This window comes from Mesoplodon mirus (assembly GCF_964341445.2).
Source record: "Mesoplodon mirus genome assembly, chromosome: 3".
Lineage (NCBI taxonomy): Eukaryota > Metazoa > Chordata > Mammalia > Artiodactyla > Ziphiidae > Mesoplodon > Mesoplodon mirus.
In genome coordinates this window covers 104509941-104533694 of record NC_138978.1, presented here as the reverse complement: position 1 = coordinate 104533694, position 23754 = coordinate 104509941, and the positions used below count along the sequence as shown (strand labels likewise).

Here is a 23754-nt window from a genome sequence, read left to right as displayed (position 1 = left end):
TGTGTATCTCTGGCTTCCACTATGGAGAGAAAACCAGGAAAACAAGGCAATAGATGTGAGAATAAACTGCGCTAGAAGTAGAGGACCTGGCAGTAGTGCCCAGAACTCTGGGACTGTGTTTGGAGTGGTGGAATTACAGGGGTCAGCAGAGGCTTCTAATAGGAAGGGTGAGGGATACTGGTAAAAGCAGCAATGGCACTGGGGACACGGCAGCAGTTCTTGGTTCTAGTTCGGTGTGCTTTCCAGAATCCTGGGAGGAAAGGCTGATAGCCAGAGTGAAGCATTTGCAGTCGAGTAACTTGAGGGTAGGAATTTCAGTTGACAGAAGCCAGTGAAGAACACTACATTGTTTCCATCAATAGGTCTGTCTGCCCATCACTTCCAGTTTGGAACTTTCCATTTTAGACATCCTACTTCCAACTTCAATATTTTGAGAAGCCCAGTTCAACTCTTTAGCTAAAGGTAGAGGGATCCCCGCATTGACATTTTTTCTCTTTGAGAAAAGAGAATCAAAATCTTAGAAGTCCAAACGAGTTTAGTAGTCACCTGGTCCATCTTCCCTCTGTATCTCTACGGACGGTTTCTGTTTAAACACTGTAAGGGATGGGAAACTTTTAGGAGCATCTTGTTTTTCAAAAGTTCCATCTTTTTAATGTGTGTATGTGAGTGTGGCCCTCAGAGGCCCCTGCATTCTGTACAAAGAACACAAATGTTGTTGGAGGGTGGGATGGGGACTAGGGTTACCAAATTGAAGTTAAAGCCAATATAATTTTATTTCAGGGTCACAGAGACCTACTGCAGGTGGTACATGTTCTACTGTCCACATGCCACCCCTACCTATGCTACTCTTCACAGCTTCCAAGAGTTATTGCACCTTTTCAGGTAGTTTATGGCAGTGGTTCCTAAGCCTAGTTGTAACTCAAAGGGTTTAACAAGGACTGGAATCCTGGTGAGCTTATGAAAATATGAGGCCCCCTCTCAAACCTACCAAATATCTCTAGAGATAGGACTTGGGAACCTGTATTTTTTTAAAATTCTTCAGATGATTTTGATACCTAACCAGGTATCAAAATCATATATAATATGATCACAAGAAGAATTAGGACCAGCTGAGGTTTACTATAAACGTACCCTTGATATGATGCGATGGTTATCTAGAGCTGAAGGAAGCACACACCAAATACCTGAACGTCTTCCAGATTTCCTTTACGCTGAAAAAGATTCTACAATCTCAGTTTGTAGCTTCAGCCCACTAAAACCTAGTGTGGTGTAGGAGAGAACGATGGATTAGGATTCAGAAGATCTAGATTCTAGTCCCCATTTGGAAAAGGAGTAACTGTTGTGACACTGGTATGCCATTTAGCTTCTCCAGACCTCAATTTCCACTGTAGGTAATTAACATTTGCTCTGTCTATCTAATATAATAAGACAATGACATAACTTTACTTAATTGTCCCTCCTTCTTTTTCCTTTGTCCTAGCTTGCAACATTTGATCCGCCCTAGCATTTTTCTGTGTGTACTTCTCTACTCCAGATGCTGGAGAAGTTGCTAGCAAGCAAAGGCAGTGAGAAACTTCCCCTTCCTGCTATATTCTAGTAAAGAAATGAAAGGTTTCACAGTCATTGCTAATCAAGATTACATGGAATTCATGAAATCATTAGAAGTGCAAGGAAGAGTTCTGGTTGCCAGGCAAGGCAGCACAGCTATTGTGTATCCATGATTACGGAAACAGGGTATAAATAAAAATCAATAATAAGATACCTCATTTTAGTCAATAGCTTAAATCTTTTCCGCTTGTCTCCCTCTTCATTCAAGCAACTGAACTATATACAATGGAAACAGATCTGGTTTATAGTTACTGAGGACACCTGGTTTTCATTTCAAACTGTTGTACAGATACTGAGTAGCCAGAAAAGGAGAGTGCAAATTTTCAATAATTGCCTCGAGAGGCCCAAGCCTCTCTAATTAAAAATCTGGGGGAAGGGTTTGAGATTCCTAGACCAGGTGACTATTAAACCCCTTTGGACTTTTAAGATTATGATTCTGTTTTCTCAAAGGGAAAAAAAGATTTATAATCTCAAGGGTGACAGCCACAACCAAAAAAATCTACCAAGAGGGAAAATGAACATAGCACTCCTGTGTTTTAAGTTATACAGTTTTATACAAAATAGGTCACAGGACACATAATGATGATGTAGCTGACTGAATTTCCTCATTTATTAAAGAATAGAAATAAATTTTGCTTAAAAATTTTAAAAACAACATTAAAACTTAGTTTATCTTTCCACTGAATAAAACTGAGAAGAAGACTGGCTTTCAGATCATATATTTATTTAAAAAAATAAAATGGATCGACAAAGTTACCACATTATTATGCATGCTAACAGGATTTCCCAAGCCCATGAGATACCATTTCTTGAGCAATAAAAAAAATGACTTCCTCAATAATGTAAAGATAGGAAACCTTTCAATCCAAATTCAAGGTCTTTATCACTAGGTTCCACCTCGCAAGATATATCTGTGCCACAAGCTGAGCTCCTCAGTAAAGAAAGCTTGAGAAGATACTAAACAAGGACGTCACTAAAAGATTTGTTAAAATTATAAAGCAACCATCTTTTGGCCTGCAAATATTCTACATAAGAAATCTCGACCACTGGGGATCTGCTCCCCATGACAATTTTACTATGAATCCAGGATGATTACAAACACATGGCATTTTTTTCTTGCATGCTTTCTTGGGCCAACCCTGTTTGACAACATGTACAATTTACGGGATGGAACTTGACATTCCCATTCTCACACAGGGATAGTTAAGGAGTGTTACCAATAACAAAGAATAAAAGTTATATATAACGTTGGTTATTATAAATTATATTTGTTCTTAACCACCCCATTCTTAATACGTTCAGATTCTTTCGGACAGAAAACATGAGCTTCCTATAACATCAATTACATCATTAATGATGATTAGAATGAGCTGTAGAGACCTTGATTCTGAAGACATGTATGTGCAGGTGAGACGCAATCTGATTGCAAACACTGACACAGTAGCGAATCAAATCAAAGAAAGAGAAGACCTGAAAAAAAAAAATAGAGAAAGGTACTATTAGATTCTCAGGAATCTGCTTAGGCCATCCCTAAGATAACTAAAAGCCAAGAGGAGAGGCTTCTTTCTTCTCTTCTTTTGAAATTCACCTTCAATTCCATAAAATTTAACAACTCAATTTCCTCAAAGATTTTTCCTTTACACCAAGGAGCAACAAACTTAATGAATATTTTAGGCTTTGTGGACCATACTCTCTTTGTCACAACTGCTCAACTCTGCCACTGTAGCATGAAAACAGCCACAGACAATACATAAATGAATGGCCATGACTGTGTTCCAATAAAACTATTTACAAAAACTGGCCATTGGCCCACAGGCTATAGTCTGCCAACTCCTGCTTTACAGTTAGAAATATGGAATTTATGAGCCAGGACTAATAAGAATAATACAAAAAATGACTCAAAGATGAAGCCATGAGGAACTCCCACGAAGCCCATAAATGTGGTTTTCTAGTATTCTAAATCATTACAATTATATGATCTATCTCTCAGGACTGGCCCACTGAAACAAGAAAACAAGTAACCTCCAAATCATGAAATAGAACACAGTCCAAAACTTACCAGGGCTATCCAAAGTACAATATATTCATCAATAAAGCTGTTAAAATATTGGTCCAGAAACAAAAGTGCTGGGCCTATGAATGCTGTGTCATGCAAATGCATTTCACTTTTAGTCATGTGTGCCACCTATGAATAAAGAGAATCGGTGATGTAGGCAGGCATTTTTATATTAAAGCAATTGTGAGCTACACAGTAAATCAGTATTGTGATCAAATATCAAGTTCAAGAATTCTTTAGCAATATCTGTTGAATTTTCAAAACTAAAACAACATCACGAAGTGGGTGTGAAAGCTATACACCGAAGGTATATACCATGCCAACTAAGTCCCTCTAAATATGCTTTTCACAAAGACCCTTAACTTGAGTGTACAGAATGAGAATGAAGAATGTGGATAGAAAGAAGAGTCGTAGAGGTTTAAGGAGCTTCTGGTAATCTCAAATTGTAGCTTCACGTAAGAGTAAAAATGGCTCCCATATTGACATCAAGAGATTTTGATTAGAGGACAGCAAACTCTAGACCTGCTTAGGAAATTATGAAAACTATGGCCATAAAACCAAAATAAGATGAAAGTTAAAAAGAAAACAGACAAAAACTCTGGTGCTTACCACAAGCTTATTGGTGATTTTGGCAGATACAAAACCAAATGTCAATATATAAAGACAGGGATGCTTTTCAAAAAGCTGAACTGCTGATTTCTTGTAGATCATTGCAGCTAATGTAATTACTGATCCAATATGGAGAAAAGGAGAAAGGACACTTGTTCCCTGTACAGAGTAAAGAGAAGTGAGGAGTTAGTGGTATTCTATACCGATTTGCTTGATGGAAGACAGATCAACTTGAACTTCTAAGAACCTCACAGTGTCTGAGAGCCAGCAGTTTTTATAACTGAATACCAGAACAGCTAAGGAAAAGCAGCAGCATAGATTAGTTAGGCGCAAACTGCGGATTTTACTTAAGAGGCCAGACATTTTACAAAGCAGATCGCACTTAAAAAAAAAAAAAAAAAATATATATATATATATATGTGTGTGTGTGTATAAAAGTGTGTGTCTGCATGTACAAAAAATATGCAAATATAAGCATATAAATGTATACATGTGTAAATAAAACTGAGAAGTTTCAAGGGTTTTTTCTTTAAGACTAAGTAGAAACTCTCAATTAACAATGATTTTAATTAATTCAAATAACAATTCAAATGAAAAACAAAGCGACTACAAAACTAGGTCCTAGCACAATCATTGGAAATCTTAAGAAATACTTACTGCTATCGTTGATCCATTTTTTCCAACACCACCTGTGAAGATTACACGGAAGTAATTTGTACAGGAAAATATGGTCCCTGCTACAGTACAAAGCGCAGGAAAAATTTTCATTTGAATATTCAGCACTGGAATCTTTAATGGGTAGAGAGAGAAAACAATTAATATATATATAAATCAAAATAAGAAAACAAAGCAAACATTTGATTCATATTCTGATATATTCTCCATTCCTTCTAGTTTAGTAAATACTTAAATTAATGGAAGTTTCCCTAACCTTTCCATTATAAACAATATAAAAAGTCTCAAGAAATGAGAGACTACATAAGAATTAATCTGACTTCTGATACCAACTTTAAAAAAATAACTGAGCCAACTTTATTAGCTCATGTCATAGTTAAATAAAGTTCACCTAATGCATCCCAGAAATCTGGCAATAACGAACCAGGCTATCTTCTGGCCTTTTAATAAAAGAAGTGTACTTTTCCTTTATCTTTGTGCATTTTTTGAACTCTACTGCTAAATCTGTAATTTGTTACTAATTGTTATGAGTGAAAGCATGGAGCATAAAGGACTAGAAATATTTGCAACTAGATTTAAAACATCTGCAAACTAGAGAATTCCCAATTCCAAACTGTTAGAATACAGGCAGCAAGTAAAAGTAGAGAGCAACTAAGAAGGCATTCATATGCAAGCAGCTTCTGTAATCTCAAATTGTAGCTTCACATAAGAGTAAAAACAGCTCCCATGTTGATGTCAAGAGATTCTGATTGGAGCAAAGCAAACTCAGGGACAGGACGAAAAATATGTGAAGCACACCCAAGCAGGTACAGATCTATAATTGTGAATCCAAAACTTTAACAGATAAGTTTACTTTTCAGAAGAAGTAAATAATACATGTTTACAGTATATTGAAAATATGAATTGATCTACCTAACGTAAGGGGGGCTGAGTGCATTGAGATCATGTATCTAACCTTGTGAACACAAATACCTCATTTAAAATGAAATACACTTGTATAATACTAAATCTTAAAAATCATTTAAGATTTTCTTTCTTTTTGCACATCTCTCTTTAGCTTTTCTGAAGTCTCCCATTTTGTCCAATATGGACTGAAAAGAAAGGAATAGTAAAATGATATATTCTATTAAGTGAAACAAATGACTCTAGGAATAAGATTCCAAAAGCCCACAGTAGTTTAATAGGCAATGAGTTCTTACAGTGAAGACATTTTAATCAGGGCTGTCTACACGTTTTAGGGATGCCAGCTGCTTACACTTCTTTTTTTGCCACGCAGGCTCAGCGGCCATGGCTCACGGGCCCAGCCGCTCCGCGGCATGTGGGATCTTCCCGGACCGGGGCACAAACCCGTGTCCCCTGAATCGGCAGGCGGACTCTCAACCACTGCGCCACCAGGGAAGCCCATGCTTACACTTTTAAAATCAAATAAGAATGTGACACTTCCCATTTTTTGTATGTATAAAACCCCAGTAAAATTGATAAATATAATGCTAAGCTACTCTATTTCTTTAAAACTCTCAAGAACTCAGTTTATTTACACAACTCTATGACCTCTTACAAAAACTGCAGTCTACAAAAAAAAAGGGAAATCAACTATTCAAATTTCAAGTTGTACTGTGGCAGTGTTTAATTTTCTAAAATGAAATAGGTCAACTTAAAAATTAAGCCCAGAACTTCACAGAGCATCTTAAATTGTCTCCTTCCTTCTCTAACTGATCTCCAAACCCTACAGTCCAAATTCAAAGCTTGTTTTCAATAAAAGAGAAAATCAACACCATGGTTGCTTTGAACTCCAAGAGATTTTTTTGCTCCAGTTTAGAAAACTAAGGATATTACAATCTAAGTCTGATGCACCTGGCTGAAATTCAATATTCTGTCTAGTTTCCTTTTCCCTCCAGAGACAAAGGACCTGTCTGGCAAAGGAGGAAATACTACACTCACTTAGATTTCAAAAGAAGTGAAGCATTAATCCATTACAGGGGCAGGCCTGTATTAAGGCCAGGGCACTAAACGAGTGCCAACTCTAGTGTAGCAGTAGTCTGTGCCACAATTGAACTGCATTGCATCACAACTGTATTTAAAATTTGGTGAAAATGCTTTAGGATCATGGAAGTTTTTGCTCTCTGAAAGAACAAAGGATAAACAGCAACATTACAAAAGCCAGGCAAATTAGTAAATGGCTTGGACCACAAACCAAGTAAGCAAGCTATAGACGTAGGGGCAAAGAATCATAAACATTCTTAGGGCCCTCTTCACTTCTGTCATATATGATAGCTACATACACCAAAACATAAGCTCCTGAATGGAGGTTTATGTTTGAATTGATTTTTATATTCTCTCTAGAACCCTGGATATTGTAGGTGCTCAGTATAAACTTATCAAATAGATTAAGATGTTCTCCCTTTCTCTCTCTACATAGAAAGTCTTTTTTGAAATACTATGAAGACACACCTTGCCCCCACATTAAGAAGGAAAAAGGAAGTTAACTACAAGAAAATCTGAGGCAACGTGAAGGGAAAGCAGAAGTCAGAGGAACCCCAAGTCTCACCAGGTGATCACTTAAAAATCAGCACTGACTCAATCATTTTTAAAAAGTATTAAAAGTATTGCCATTTTCACCTCACACTCAAGATCAAGGAGGGTGGACACACTGTCCTTCCTAGTCTTTCTCTTTCTGTCCTCATCCTCCTGGAACATACCCAGGGTGATCAAAGTGCATCCACTCTATAGAAACAGCCAGAAAGCTGTACTAGAAACACTTTTATCTCAGGCCTACCCAGAATGTCGATAGTCTTTGAGACTGGGAAGAATAAGAACTCCCTTGGGTCATGGTGTCTGCTCTACAGCTAGGGTAAAATCTGCTGGATTCATGCCATAAAATTATGTAGCCAAATAATACCACTCTAATGTAGTTCATTTTTCAGAGATTAAAAAAATCTTAAATTCTCAGGTGTACCAGATTAAATGGACACAGGTTTTGGTTTAATCGTTTGGATTAATGCAGAGTATTGGTTACTAAGCTGTTAGACTAGTTTTTCTTGTGAGCATAATAAAATATTCTTACAGGCTTTGTAAATTTCAGCAGAAACAGAAAGTATCATTTTGAGATTAGATACTTCCTTCCAAAGAATGTGGGAATGCCTGTTTATAATGTCTGATTTAGTTAAGTATAAAGCCACTACTTAAGTCTTTTAGTTTAAGAATGAGATACAAATAAATTACACTATATAGCAAGTCTTCAGTTCTACCTAATGAATTCTGAAACTTCACCTGTAGTAACACCCACCATTTGCCTTAACTGGATTCCACAAGGTGTCTCCTGGTTTAATACACGTTTAATCAACTACTACTTTTTTTTTTAAAATTTTTATCTTTGGCTGCATTGGGTCTTCGTTGCTGCACGGGGGCTTTCTCTAGTTGTGGCGAGCGGGGGTTACTCTTTGTTGTGGTGCGTGGGCTTCTCATTGCGGTGGCTTCTCTTGTTGCGGAGCATAGGCTCTAGGCATGCTGGCTTCAGTAGTTGAAGCACATGGGCCCTAGAACACGTGGGCTTCAGTAGTTGCAGCACATGGGCTCAGTAGTTGTGGCTTGCGGGCTCTAGTGCACAAGCTCAGTAGTTACGGCACACGGGCTTAGTTGCTCCGTGGCATGTGGGATCTTCCCAGGCCAGGGATCAAACCTGTGTCCCCTGCATTGGCAGGTGGATTCTTAACCACTGCGCCACCAGAGAAGTCCTCAGCTACTACTTTTAAAAGAATCAAATGTCAGTAAAAGTAACTGTGAGGGGATTTTATGGGTCCCTTCCAAAGTGATGACATTCTTTTTTTAAAGTTATATATATGATAGAAGATAGTTCCAAGACATCTCAAAAGGATATATTCTTTTAGGGAAGCAATACACAAAAAAAGTCTTGTTTTTTTGCAATGTGTAAACCATATACTAACTTTTGTGCATGAAAATAATTTCTTTCCGTAAAAAATGGCGGGGGGGGGGGGAAGAAATCCAAAACAGAAACTATGCACACACAAAAAACCCAACCAACCAAAACCAACAAAAACTAACTACAACCTTTGGTAAAAAAACATCTCTTTGAATTAAAAAAAAAAAAAAAAAGAAAAAGTCAAGAAATGGGTAATCAATAAGCAGTAGATAGAAATCACTTACCTTTGCAAAACAGCTCATTTTCTAAAATCAGCTTTAAGAAGACATTTGCACTGTTTTTGTTTGTTTTTACTATAAAGTTGCTTTCTTAAATATCAGTAAAAGTCTTTTAATGAGGATTTGGAAGGCAATTTCCATTTTATGGCCTCAACCTCAAAAGAGATAAAAATTTCACAGCTGGGGCTTCCCTGGTGGCGCAGTGGTTGGGAGTCCGCCTGCCGATGCAGGAGACGCAGGTTTGTGCCCCGGTCCGGGAGGGTCCCACGTGCCGCAGAGTGGGTGGGCCCGTGAGCCATGGCCGCTGAGCCTGCGCGTCTGGAGCCTGTGCTCTGCAGCGGGGGAGGCCGCTGCAGTGAGAGGCTCGCGTATTGCAAAAAAAAAAAAAAAAATCACAGCTGGGCCCTAAATAAACATCTTCTCTCCATTTTGGCACACAAATAAATCAGAGCACTGCATGTAGTAGTCTTTCCTGAACTAACACAATGCAATTCAAAACAGCATATTCAGCAATGAGCCCATAGGGCCAAGAATAAAGAAAAAAAGAAATACAGTGGTTTGAAGTCAATTATGGGAATCTGTACTGAAATCTGCTCAAAGAACCCAGGGTATTTCTCTAAGCCTCCGAATATCACCAGAGAAGTCCTTTCCTTTTATTTTAATGATGGTAACAGTAGAACCAATGACGCTAATAATAAGACAGTGGCCTGTGAATCTCTTTCCCTACTGTGACCTCCATTTCAGCCTTGGATCTGAGAGTTCTTCAGATTACTTTTTTAAAACATATAATAAAAAAGAATGATTATATTATCTTAATGCCAATAAAGATAGGACAAAATATTTGATCCTTTTAAAAGAAAAAAAATTACATCTGCTATGTACATGTATAGATTGTGTATAAATTCTAATAAAGAAAGGTGAAAAGTTTACCTGAAGCAAATTTACTACCAGGCACCACCTAAAAATTATGGATACGTGTATAGCCTGCGTGAATACATAACTGCACTGAAAACAATGCTTTCTGTATCTCCATACTGATACAGATAATTAGGGATATGTACCTGATGCTGACTTGATTTTGGATGATTAAGCCAGAAATCCCATTTTTTTTTGTTACTGATATGCTGAAACATTAAAGGTAATTTATATGTGTGTAAGATATGCAAAATAATTTTGGAGGGGGAGAGATCTTGGTATAAAACACAAAGCCTATGAAAATAATAATCAATATAGTGAAGAAATTTTAAAAAATAAGTGGGAGGTAGGCTTTAGGCTTTATTACCTAGTTTCAGGAAAAGAAAATCTTTTCTTTCCTTCTTCTACAGCCAAATTGTTTAAAACTATTCACTATTTAATAGTTTTATAGCTATTTATAACTGTTAACTATTTAACCTACACAAGAGCAAAAGTAATAACATTCTAGTGAAATCTGAGATCTATAGATATAGATCTATATGTATACAGTGTGTATGTATCTACAGGCCTCAGATTTCACTAGAGACAGTATTGACTTTTGAGAGTAATGTGTAAAAAAGATGTGATTTTGAATGATATTACGTACATGAATGAACAGTTTCAGAATTTTCCTGGTTGACTATGGATTATCTTTATTCCTTCATCTTCTCCCTCCTCACAACGCTATCCTCCCAACAAAAGGCATTAAACAATTTCTGGTAATAGATACTTAGGGAAGCATGTTAATTACACTTCCTTAAGTATCTAATTTACCATCATAAAGTGAGTTAGGTAAGGGAAAAATCTTGCTCAGTAAATTTCCCTTATACTTTAAAATTAATCTGATTTTTTTTTTTTTTTTTTTTTCTTTTTGCGGTATGCGGGCCTCTCACTGTTGTGGACTCTCCCGTTGCGGAGCACAGGCTCTGGACGCGCAGGCCCAGCGGCCATGGCTCACGGGCCCAGCCGCTCCGCGGCATATGGGATCCTCCCAGACCGGGGCACGAACCCGTATCCCCTGCATCGGCAGGCGGACTCTCAACCACTGCGCCACCAGGGAGGCCCTAAAATTAATCTGATTTTTAAGAACTGTGTTTGTTTAGGAGTAGCAAACATGCCAACTGTAAGAGCAGCAACAACTTCTATTGAGGGCTCATTATTTGATAGGCACTGGTCTGAGTGCTTTACACATACTCATTTAATACACAAAATAACCTTATAAGACAGGTACTATTATTGTCTTCATTTTACAGAGAAGAAAACTAAGCCACAGAGTTGAATAACAGATCAAGTTCATACAGTAGGCAGTGGAGCCAGGATCAAACTCACGCAGTCTGGTTCCTGAGACTGTGTTCTTGGCCCCCGTATTATATATATTATATTCGCTCTTTCAGAAGTTTGTGGAAAAGAACTTGTGTTTGTAGGGGTGACTGCATTTCAAGTCAAGTTGAAAATCAAGTTCCTGGCTTGTGAAAACAATCCTAAGGCACTGATTTCAATAAACACTTATTCTGTTCTGGGGCCAGAGTTAATTTACTACCAAAATTTGTTATTCAGCTTTAAGCATATAACAGAGAAACTAGTAGACTCGTGTAGCTCAGAAAGAGAATAAAAGATTTGGCTTAATCTTGTCATTGGTTAACTTGATACACTACCTGCTGTTTCCTCAGCTGTAAAATAGGACGACAAATAATAATTCTGATAGCCTTCAAAAATAACCCTGGGGCTTCCCTGGTGGCACAGTGGTTGAGAGTCCGTCTGCCGATGCAGGGGACACGAGTTTGTGCCCCGGTCCGGGAAGATCCCACATGCCGCGGAGCGGCTGGGCCCATGAGCCATGGCCGCTGAGCCTGCGCGTCCGGAGCCTGTGCTCCGCAACGGGAGAGGCCACAACAGTGAGAGGCCCGCGTACCGCAAAGAAAAGAAAAAAAAATAACCCTGAAATGGATCTACTGTACAACGTAACTCCAGGTAGTAAAATTCACTATGCCCTAAAGAGAAGTTTGTGTCCTATCATTGCTGTTACGTTTTGTTTTCAGAAAGAATAAAATACTTTTACATATCATCCTTTAACTGGATTATACTATATTAGAAAAACACAAGCAAAAGACAACATGCATTACATGGGATACACAATGTGCAGAGTTACCATAGATTGCCAAAAAGGTGGTCCTCCAATCACTGCCAGCAAATGCATGATTATTATGAAGATTTGCACTTCAGTCACATCAATTCTGATTAGGTACAAAAAATCCAAAAAAGCAGAATTACTCAAAACAATTTCAAGTTAATTACTTGCAAGCTTAGCAGCATTCCTCTATCATGCACAATATAAAAAAATCTCAAATATTGAGGAAAGGGGAAAAGGAGGTGTCAAAAATTTGTTATGAGCAAAATCAAATAAAATCCAGAGCGTTTTAATTTAATTTGATGAATTTCACAGAGCAATAAAAACCCCTCCTTTCTAAAGAAAATTTCTGACTCATTGAAGTTGGGCTGAAACTACAGCTTAACCTTTCTCACCAAAAAAAAAAAAAAAGTGTGTGTGTATTAAATTTTGAATGTCAAGCAGAGGATTGCATTGTACTGCTATATAATATGAGATCTTGAAATAAGTGCTTTGTAGTATCAAATGGAAGAAATGGTGAGCTTTTACTAAAGTAACATAAATCTCTGATACCTTGGCAAAACTTACTGCCCTTTAGATATATTCATTTAATGCCTTCCATGATATGGGTGTGAAAAAAAAAACTTCACCCAATTCTCAATCAAATTCTTATGCTTATTAGGTCAACTACTCTAAGATGTCTGGAAAGAAGATACTGAAAGCAGCCAAGAATTAGCTTTGAGGTTGCTGAAAATGATCTTACAGTCAAGAAGAGACAAACCTGGTACAAAAACAGGGCAGTAGAAATTAGAAGCCTGAAAGTCTGAAAAAAGAATATGGGCATATTCTGAAGACTGAGGAGCAAAGCAAAAAGTGGTGTTCCTTTCCTTCTGTAAACTAGCATTTTTTATATCTTGAGATTGTCATTCTCAGATTACTGGATCCAAATAAATGCCTTTTAATTTTACTGATTTACCCTACAGATATGCTTGCACAAAATGTCTGTACAAGGTTATTTATTACAGATTAATAGTTGCAAAACTTTAAAAATATATCTCAGTGAGGGAGTAGTTATAGAAATTATGGTACTTCCATACAGTGAACTATTGGGTAGCTTTAAAAAAAGAGTGGGGTAGCTCTCTAGTGGTGACATGGAAAAATATCAAAGTTATATTGGGTGAAGAAAAATGCTGCACAATGTATATATGAACTTTTTGCGTAAAAAAAGAAGAAAAATAATATTACATTTTAATTTTTGCCGATAATTACATAACAAATTTCTGGAAAGATACATTACAAACTAAGAACAGTGGGTACCTATTGGAGAGGACAGTGTGGGAACTGGACAGCTGGAGATGAGGATGAGAAGGAGACTATTCACTGCACACCTTTTTTATAATGTTAGTTTTTAAACAAAGTGAATAATTTATCTATTAAGAAGGTAAACTTAAAAAAAAAGTCAGTCTAAGAAAACTGATAGCAACAACAGCAAGGGGGTTCAAATCCCAGAGCAGAATAGAGCCCCCATTTCTAAAACTGATACTTCAAGCAGACAATCTATCATGTGAGCTTAAGATATGTAAGTTTTATGCTCATAATAAATAACTAGATTGAAACCAATCTCTCACAACTAAAAAAAATTATCTTTGATTGCTCAAGAATGTTTTTTAAATAGAAGCATATTAAGCTGCAAACATATAGTGATGTAGTTATCTTGATATACACATTTATTGAAAAAAAAATGGACTGAATTAGGCTCAAAAGAATCTGTAGAGCTGACCTGGTGAGTGATGTTGCCAATAAGGGGAATTACACTCAGTAGCAGACTCAGGAGACTAAGCAGGTGTCAAAGATGATCGACTCTGTCTTGGGTGGAGGAGGGTAGACATCTTACAACATTTTGCTGGATATGTGAAGTAGCCTTTTGGGAGGGGAAGGGCCAGAAGTATAGAATTACAAAATAAAAATGGAGGGAACCTCATGCAATTAATCTTTTTACCTTGGATGAATGTAAGTAAAAGAGATTAGGAAACATGAAAGATCTTTACAAAGCCCAAATTGGGATTCCTGGGAAATTTTTATGGATTAGCCTGTTTGGAAATTTTGGAAGACAGAATTCTGTAAACCGTTCAGATACTATCACTGAATTTAGATCAACAATGCTTTAATGTTAGGAGGGAGAGCCAGGGAAAACTTACTTACCAGTTGGTAATTAGTTAAGAACATTTTTTTCCTGTGTGATTATCTGATTTAGTGGAATACTCTGTACTCCAGGATAAAGCCCTACTGCTCTGAATCATGAGAATTGCCTATCACCACTTCTGGATGTGTGGCTCTAATCTTGACTGTCAATGAAAAAACGTGCAGTGCGAGGCCATCCGGAAAGAGAGAAACTAAGCAAGCTAAGTGGGACAGGTGGCAGAAATGATTAACAGTGAACAAGAGTTAATGATTCTGTTTAGAAGAGAAGTGGTTATCTGACAGTCCATTTTTCCACCCTTCCACTAAGAAGTCTCTCAATATGGGTTGAATTTACTGTAACACATATTAGGAGGGGGCTCATTTTACGCTTTTTGGCTATGCAGGAAAGACATAATTATCTAGAGGGAGAATATTATATAAGGCAGGAATTTGGCATTTCTGTAGTCACTTGTTACTTTCAAAACAATAACATGGGTGATAATATTTCCGAGTGTTGGAACTATTTCTCTAAAACAAAAACAAAAAAAAATCAACCTCCACAACTACACCAAAAATAAGCCCTTCAAGGGACAAGGGCTATGTGGTAGAAAACCACCTAAAACACCAGAGTGACTTTTTAAAAAAGACATGGGAAAACAAGTCTCTTAACTATAGCATTAGATTTTCACAGCCTAAAAGTTTCAGAGGGGGGAAATTAGATGATAATAAACATAATTTTCTATAACCATGAAAGTATTTAAATATCTTGACTGGTATTGCTTAAATAATTTCTTACTTCTACTTTATTTTAGTATAGGTTTTGTCAAAGGACAAAAAGAACTTCCCCAACTGCTGTGGATAATCCATGAGTACTCTGGTCAGAACACACTTAAATTACTACAACAAGCCAGCAACAAACAACCCATTCTGATGGTTGTCACAGAAGAAAGATGGAGAAAAGCAAACCAGTTGTGGAGATTGAGCTCTCCCATTTTTCTGACAGGGAAGCTGTAAGTGTGGCAGTTCACAGTGAAAATAACCTTCAACACTCATAACAAATCCCTTGGGCCCATCACTCCTTACAACATCCTAATGGTCAACTGATTAAGAGGTACAGAATATCAAGGTGTCCTAAATAAATATGAGTAATTTTAACTTCTGAACAAGAAACAGAAGCTTTCTAGTTGGAGTGAGGATCCTAGGGAAGCTTCATTACCAGAGAAAGACAGCTTAAAAAGTTCCCTGATCAGGACAGTTATTACATGAGAAGTACAGCTTTTAAAAGTGATTAAGGGGTGCAACAACGCCAAACCATCTAAGTTAGCTAACTATAAAGAAAATTTCTATTTTGAATGTCTCATATTTATTTCTTAGTGTTCAGAGAGATTCCTAACAAATGCATTTGGTTTGAATTCCAACAAGACTCAGCATTAACTGAGGAATGTGAAGGGATTTAACTGACATTCTGTGAGCGTTGATAAGCATGTTAATCGTCATTTCCTAGCATTTTTAATATCAGAAATAAGACAATTTAATCTAGTTTTCATCTACATATGGCATATGCATTTCAAAGATATACTTGCAGTTAATTTGGAAACATAATTTTTTAAATTAAACTATACATAATAAACATAATTTCGTTGTCACTGGGTTGGCTACTAGCTTGGTTTTAACAGAGAATACGCACTAGGGCTAGATTTGCAATGTCATAGAAATTCTGATTTGTACAATTTGACTTGTTAGCTACTATTTTAAGAGAAGCATTTTGCTTAGGAAGTCATTGAAGGGGGCTGGAGTCCTAGTCAAGGATTAGACTGCTGTTAACTACAGATTTGCAATTATTTGTAAATGGATCTGATGTTCTAGGGAGCAGGGTGGGTGAAGTACTGGTACACTGGAATGAAGATTGACCTAGAAATTCAACATACTGCCTTCCAATATTTTACTTCCTACCCTTCATAAGGGGCAAGACAGGCTTAATGTTAATAACATTAACTATATAGCTGAGAGACAACTATGAGTATTTTAAAGTCAAGTGTTATATACAGAGAAAGTCTAAACATCTATTTTTGAGATAAGTTGAATTATTTAAAACAGTATTATCTACCACATGAGTGACTATACAGATCTTTAGACTATCTGAGAAGACTAAAACAAAACAACAACCCACCCAGTGACTTTGAATAAGAGAAAAATAGGCAAAAGCTAGCATAGAACAAGTCCTCTAAGAGGAACTAAAGTGTAGGTCTCAAATTTAAGGGGGCAGCCTATCCTTATCACTGTTGGAAACAGAAAAATTAGAAGACAGTCCTCTCACCTCATTTAGTAATCATCTCAGAGTTAAATAAAGGGATCATGGACATATTCTTCCTCTCAAAATAGCACAATCAATTTTGAGAGAAATCTGGAAATTATTGGGAATTACTAACACAGGTTTTAAAATATAATAATAATGATAATAAACACTATGACAAGCACTGTAGTCAGCACATAACATGCTTTACTCTTTTAATCTTTACAACTATCCTAGGAGGTAGGAAATATTACCACTATTTTATAGATGAGGAAATCTGGTCAGATAGGGTAAGTGACTTTTCAAAGGTTACAGAAATGATAAGTGGCAGAGCCTTGAAAGGAATTAGTGTTGTTCCTACACAGTACTAAAACTCTTCTAATTTTTAGTCTGCTAATCAACGGGGACAAACATTTGTCATACGTTTTTAACTTGTTATCACTAAGATGTCTGTATGTTTCAGGATGAAGGTTCTTGCATTCTATCACAGTTTTCCCTAAAATGGCAGAATACCACAGGCAATAGCTAACACAGGAGTTTAGATGCTAATAAATTAAAATAATTTGGAAACAAATTACAAAGAACAACTCTTTCTGAAGCTTATATTTTCCTCTGACTTTGTAAAGAAAAAAGAAAGTACATCTGACAATTTCATTTCAATGACCAAATCAGTTAAAGCAACACACATTAAAAGCAAAGGAAAATCTCTGCAAGTTAGCAACTGATAAAAGTGAAGACAGTACATCTGAAGAAAAAATGTATTTCCAAAACATTTTTCATGATGTTAAAATGCTTTAGTTCTAGAAACATTTTAATAGGAAGGGCTCTATAAACAGAGGGTACTTTGTTATCATAGACAGACAAGGTGAAGGTAAATAATAGTCAGTATCCTGACTATTAATTTCATTAAGAACACTGGTGGAAAAAAACCTATTGTAAGTTTAATTAATATTAATAAATGAGCTATCAAAAATTATAAATCTAGACAACTGCAGTGAGCATAAAAAGCTTCAGGTCTTTGGAGAAATTACCAGAAACAGGTTAAGGGTAAAGGAGTGCTAAAGGATGACACATCCTGAGCTATGCACATCATTCTACTCTAGGTGGGAATCCCACAAATAATTATGCCAATACATTGTAAATTCAATTGAAAATGGCTTTAGTTTTGCTCCTAAAACATGCCTATAGTACTTTTTAGTATACTTCATATTCCAAGTTTATTTGAAAACATGATGTAGAATATCCCTCACTACTGATTTGTCCCCAAAGCCATCATTACTACCATTGAATAACTGGATTTATAATGCTACAAGATCAAGATACCTTTCAGAAAGAACTGCTATCAGAGACTCACTATTGCTATCATATTATTGAAGCACGTTTGGGTATGGGGACTCAATGCACGAAACCTAATGCAGCCTTGTATTGATAGAATGATCTGTAATATGAACAGTTCCCCAATACTCCCTAAACTGCAAAAATTTTTTAAAAAATCTATTTTTCTTGTAAATAAACCTTTTCATACTAAAGTGTGAAGGATTCTGCAAAATTCCACTGGGAAACCATTTCTTAATAAATCTTTTTAAACTTTCAAAAGTCCTAAGGCCAAAATTACAATTCTAATATGAAAGAAAAAAAGATATTACTTACTCTCTTAGCATTAATTCAGGAAATAGGTATTTACCAAAACAAAACAGAAAAAGGAGGGTATTCAAAGAATAACTACAGTAACATGAAAAGCTAAGAATACTTAGTTTTTAAAGCACAACTAAGAGAGGAAAACAGTAAACAAAACAAATAGAAGTGAGAATAGCTTCTAACATTAAATTTTTTATTTTTTTAAAACCAAGATCATTTAATAGAAGCAGAAAAACTAGTACCAGGTTTCTTAAAGAATATTAAGAGAATACATAAACAGAATTTTTCCTACATTACTATAAAGAGTCCTCTCAACTTACCTATCTAAGGAAAACTCTGCTTGCTTTATTTTGTTAAAAATGTAAATATCAAAAAGTTCTGTTTAATGGTGGAAAGGTATTTGTTTCAAAAATATTTCATAGAGCAAAAATGTTACAAGGTACAGTAGGTAAATGGGAGAGAGAATTGTTTTTAGCATCAAATCACCAGAAATATTATATTTCAAAAAATTTTGTTTAATAGGGTGGATTTTTATTGCCCTATTATATCTTAAAATTATTTGTTTTCTAATAACCTGTTTGTCTGTGAAATACCACAAGAAGACTTTTGAATTTTTGTTTTTAAGTTACTCTGTGCATGACAAAGGTGCCGTCTTTACTGAGTTCATGCCATTGTTCACTGGACAGCATGAATATTCTAGCAGTTACCGTGAAGTTCCAGAACCAAGGACCCAGGGTTCCTGTGAGAAGCTGGCATATTATAATTATGATCTGGGACTCTGTAACATCGAATCTATGCATAAGGAAACAAACATTTCAAAATAACTTTACTCAGAGCTTTTGCTAAAGAGCCCTACTAAAACAAGGTAGCAAAAATAGATTTAAAATGTAGCATTCTCCTTATAAAGACATCTAAAGATTCAATGAAGCAATTTATACAGTACAATTACTATCCTTATGCATACAGGTATACTTTTTACTCAAATCAAAACAGTATAAAAGTTTAAAATTTAAAAGTGTAATACGCTGAATAAATGACTTATAAATAGGCAGCTGGAAACACTGGAACTAAAAATGCAGTCAGTTCTTAATTACCTAGGAATGGTGACTACTACTTGCCAAATAATCACACTGTCTGTGATTCAGGTCCCCTCAGTGCCAGAACCTATCCAGACTTCCCTGTGGATAGAAATGCTTCTCAGAAGCCCCAGCGGACAGTCATCTATCTATGTGCTTGAAAAACCGCTAATCATCTTATACCCTTCACTTCTCCACACCTCATCCTGCTCCTACCTCTGCTATTTCAGTAAAATTACCACATGGATGTGGAAGGGGCAAGAGGGAAAGTGAAAGTATGACTTCTTTTGATAAGGCCAAAGCAAAAATCAAATTGGCCATTTCCTTATCCTGTTTCCTGATAACCTCTAGTCTAAGAATCTTATCCTTTTTCCTTTCTCTTCCCTTAATTCCCCATCAGCATTATAACTCTCTACTATATTGGATTAGTTTATTAGTCGTAAAAATAGTTAAAACATCCAATTCAATGGTGACAGAAATAGCGTAGTAGTATAGAACAGGCTTCAAATAAAAACTACATAATCAAAATTAAGAACTGAGGAATGCTAATGAGATAGAAAGAGGTCCATGATTTTACCTGATGATCTGATAGTTCAAACTACAATCTAGGTTTTACATTAATACAAATGTTGTAGTTGTTTTAGGATATTGTCTATAATAATTTGATAAAATTTAAATGGGCAGAGTCCAAATGAATGAATCATTGCTGGGAAAAAAACAAAACAAAACAGGTAAACTAGAAACTAAAAGGAAAATCTCTGGTATTTAATAATTCATGCGATAAATCTTAAACATTTAAAGATAGGCAGATCCTATATAGGAATTCAGTAGGAAGCTTCCTAATTCTTTTATTTTTTATTGACGTATAGTTGATTTACAATGTTGTGTTAGTTTCTGGTGTGCAGCAAAGTGATTCAGTTAATAAAATATAATATGTATATATAAAATATAATATGTATATATAGTATGTATATGTTATATAACATACTTTATAAATAGATAAGTTATATAATATATATTCTTTTTCATATTCTTTTCCATTATGTTTTATTACAGGATATTGAATATAGTCTCCTGTGCTATACAGTAGGACCTTATTGTTTATCTATTTTATATATAGGAAATTTCCTAATTCTTAATCCACAGAAAGTGGATTACGTATTGGGTTGGCCAAAAAGTTCATTCGGGGTTTTCTATAACATCTTACGGAAAAACTCAAACAAACTTTTTGGCCAACACAATATGATGGACAACAGTTTTTAATTACTTGCAAGTAGCAGGACTTTGAATACTTATTCTTTAGAGGTTATTTGGATTTGAAGATGAACTGGATTTGTCACACTACTAGTAAATACACAGACTATTAACTTTTTTCAATTAACTACAGAAAAGAAAAAGCCAGAAGTTATTTACTTACATAGGAATAAATGTTGGTGGCAGGCTTTTTAGCTAATGTAAATGTGAAATCCTAGATGCATGAATTGAAAAATGTCATAAAGTGAAGATACTCTGCCTGCTATAACTAAAATAAGCACACTAGAAATAATATCTGTAAAAGTAATAGGCTCTCAGAAGGAACCTTAGATATCACGTATCCAAAACTCTTACGTTACAAATTGGGAAATGAGGCCCACAAAAGTCATGGGCCTTGCCCAAGCTGATATACAGATAATTTGGAGATAACACTTGAGGCAAGACACACTGGCCTGAGTTCAATCTATTAAAATTCCTTTCTTTCATTCTCTCCCAAAAAGATAACAAGAGTATTTTTTTTCTGAAGCGATAACTTAAGAGTTTTACCTTTCACAGTGTGTAAGATTTTTTAAGACCTATGTTTTACAGAAATATAATCTTATTATAGATTGTTTAGGGTTTCTAAGCATTTAATTTATAAAAATGATTCTATACATACATCTACAAGTTATATACTTAAAAGTATCTGGATATAGAGGGTTTAGGTCTTAAGAAATGTGAACTCTTCCATTTAATATAATCCATAAACATTAAAAGAATATTTTATAAACGTTTACAAATGAGCTTCAACTCATAATTCTTCTCTTCTTCCACTAACCCAATCCTTCTATGCAGTTCTAGCCTCTAAGCCCATATCCCTCCCTCAGTTTTTCATATCCAGGCTAGTAAAAATCCTAAAGGTCTAAGCTGGGTTTGGAAGGTCCCCATGAGCAGTACCCATCTCCATCAGCTCTCTACTTACTCAGTCCAGAAGCACTGTCAGGACAGAGGTCTGTCTAGCTATGACAGGTACTGATATTCTCTGTGCAAGGCAGCTTTTAGCAAATCAGATTTTAGTAATCAGAATAAAGATATAGCTCATACTTTCAGGGAAGAAGTATCCAAATCACATTGGTTTTTTCACAATACCTGACTGTGAATGAAAATTATTTAGTTATGGATAAATTATTATGCCATTTTTTGTGCAAGCACACTTAAAAACTAAAAATAGGGACATTAGGAGACTAAGGAAAACAAACAAAATTTCTTCTTTGGTAAATATACTATTTTATAAGGTTATTAAACATATAACAACCTGGATTTATTACATATATATTAGAGAAACCTCGTGATTTTTTTGTCACTCGTGTATAAATATCAAAATAAAACAATTAAAATAAAAATGTTTTAAAATAAAATTCCCAAGATGCCTAAGGCTGCTTTCCCCTAAGGAGGAAGAAAAAGCAAGTGATTTTTAAAAATTTCTTTTCTCAAATTATATTTAAGGATTGACCTTTCCTAATTAAATAAATAAAATTTGGACTTTCTCTTCTACACATATAAACTTTACTTCAATATTTAAGCTACTATACATCTGCCTATTATATCTGCTCTTAAAAACTATGTGAAATCTAAAATGGCATTTTTAAAACTACTTTAGAAATATTTCCTTAAATGTAAAGCACTCGCAGTATATTTATTTCTATGAAGGTTGTAGCTTGCTTTTAATTTTAAAAATAACTAAATTCGGTGTTGCTTTAATGTGGATGCAAGATTTCAGAAAACTGTATACAGTTTTCCCAAATCAAAACCAATCCCTTAGGGAATTCCTTGGAGGTCCAGTGGTTAAGACTCCATGCTTTCACTGCCAAGGGCATGGGTTCGATCCCTTGTCGGGGAACTAAGATTCCGCAAGCCGCGGCCAATTTAAATAAATAAATAAAGAAAGAAAGAAAGAAAGAAAGAAACTCAATTTTAAAAAAAATCCTTTACAATACAAATATTTAATTTAAACTGAGAAATTAATCCCAACTGGTCTCGATATTTCTAGATATTTTTTCACACCATTATAAGGAAGCACTGCAGTCTCAGAGGGAGAGTGTGCTCCTAATCTAGTCCCAACTGCCTGAAAACTCTACTCCTTTGGGTCCTGCATCTTTAGCCATCTAAGCTCGATACATCACCCCCGCCCCTTTTCTTCAGGTGTCTTCAATCTCTTTTCTAAGTCAGTTTCTTCTGTATGTTCAAAATTTTCCCATTAAAAATACAAACCCCTTCTTCCTTTGAGCCCATGTTTGCTCCTCTAACTGATGCCTTGCTCCTTCCCATCCCAGCTACACATTTTATAAGTAATCTGTATTAACTGTGTGCTTATTTATTTCGTTCACTTCTGTTCCCTACAGTCTGGCCTCATTTTGAGTCTTGGCAGCACTTAGCATTGTTCTCTTTTGAAATTCATCCCTCTACTGGCTTTTCATTCTGGTATGCCTCCTCCTACTCTGGCTGTTCAATAATTTTCATGGGCTTCTTTCTAGGCTTGCTCTGTTTTCTGCTATTCTCATTCTATTTGGATGTCTAAAATCCCTCACATACATGTTCTGGATAAAACTATTCCTTTGAATAGGTTCCTCTCCCTTCAGGGCCTTTCTCCACCTTCCATCCAACCACCCAAGGAAGGGAACTGGGAGTCATTCCAGTCTCTGCTCTCTCATTCATTCTCCATAACCAAATACAGGCTATGTCCTACAGTTTCTACCTCTTAAGTCTCTCTCCAACCTATCCCTTTCTCTTCGATAGCACTGTCATTGTGCTAGTTCAGATTTCATTGTTCCTCACATTTAATTATGATGATGCCTCCTAAGGGATCTTCTTACTTTTGTCACAGCCCACTCCAATTCACCCTCCAAATTGTTGCCAGACTGGTATTTCCAAAAGGTACTTTTGTCATTTCCCTGCTTTAGGTCCTGCAAAGGTTCTCAATAGATTCAGGATAAAAAGCCCTCAGTTCTTGGCAGGACATAGAAGGCCCTCAATTTTCTGGATCTTCTCCAGCCTTATCTCCTGCCACACCCCTATAAGCATCTTATGATTTAACAATATAGAACTGCTTGCAGTTCTTCAAGTACATATTTCATCAAAGGAATACACTGCAAGGGAAATGTTAAGA

General features: G+C 35.9%; 1 protein-coding gene across 5 annotated transcripts in view; it reads right to left on the bottom strand.

Moving 5' to 3' along the window:
- Window positions 1-2311: 2311 nt before the first annotated feature.
- CEPT1 (choline/ethanolamine phosphotransferase 1) overlaps window positions 2312-23754 on the bottom strand; it is a gene marked incomplete at its 5' end in the record, with an annotated part of 36691 nt that continues 15248 nt past the window's right edge. For 4 of the 5 annotated variants that reach the window (XM_082616450.1, XM_082616451.1, XM_082616453.1 and 1 more), the window contains 5 exons: window positions 2312-3078; window positions 3668-3793; window positions 4274-4432; window positions 4931-5062; window positions 12210-12294. In XM_082616450.1, the coding sequence (XP_082472576.1) occupies window positions 2959-3078; window positions 3668-3793; window positions 4274-4432; window positions 4931-5062; window positions 12210-12294 (622 nt within the window). In that variant the 3' untranslated portion in view covers window positions 2312-2958. Of the gene's footprint in view, window positions 3079-3667; window positions 3794-4273; window positions 4433-4930; window positions 5063-12209; window positions 12295-18986; window positions 19072-23754 lie in introns of all 5 variants that reach the window. The other variant, XM_082616454.1, reaches the window with a different exon arrangement.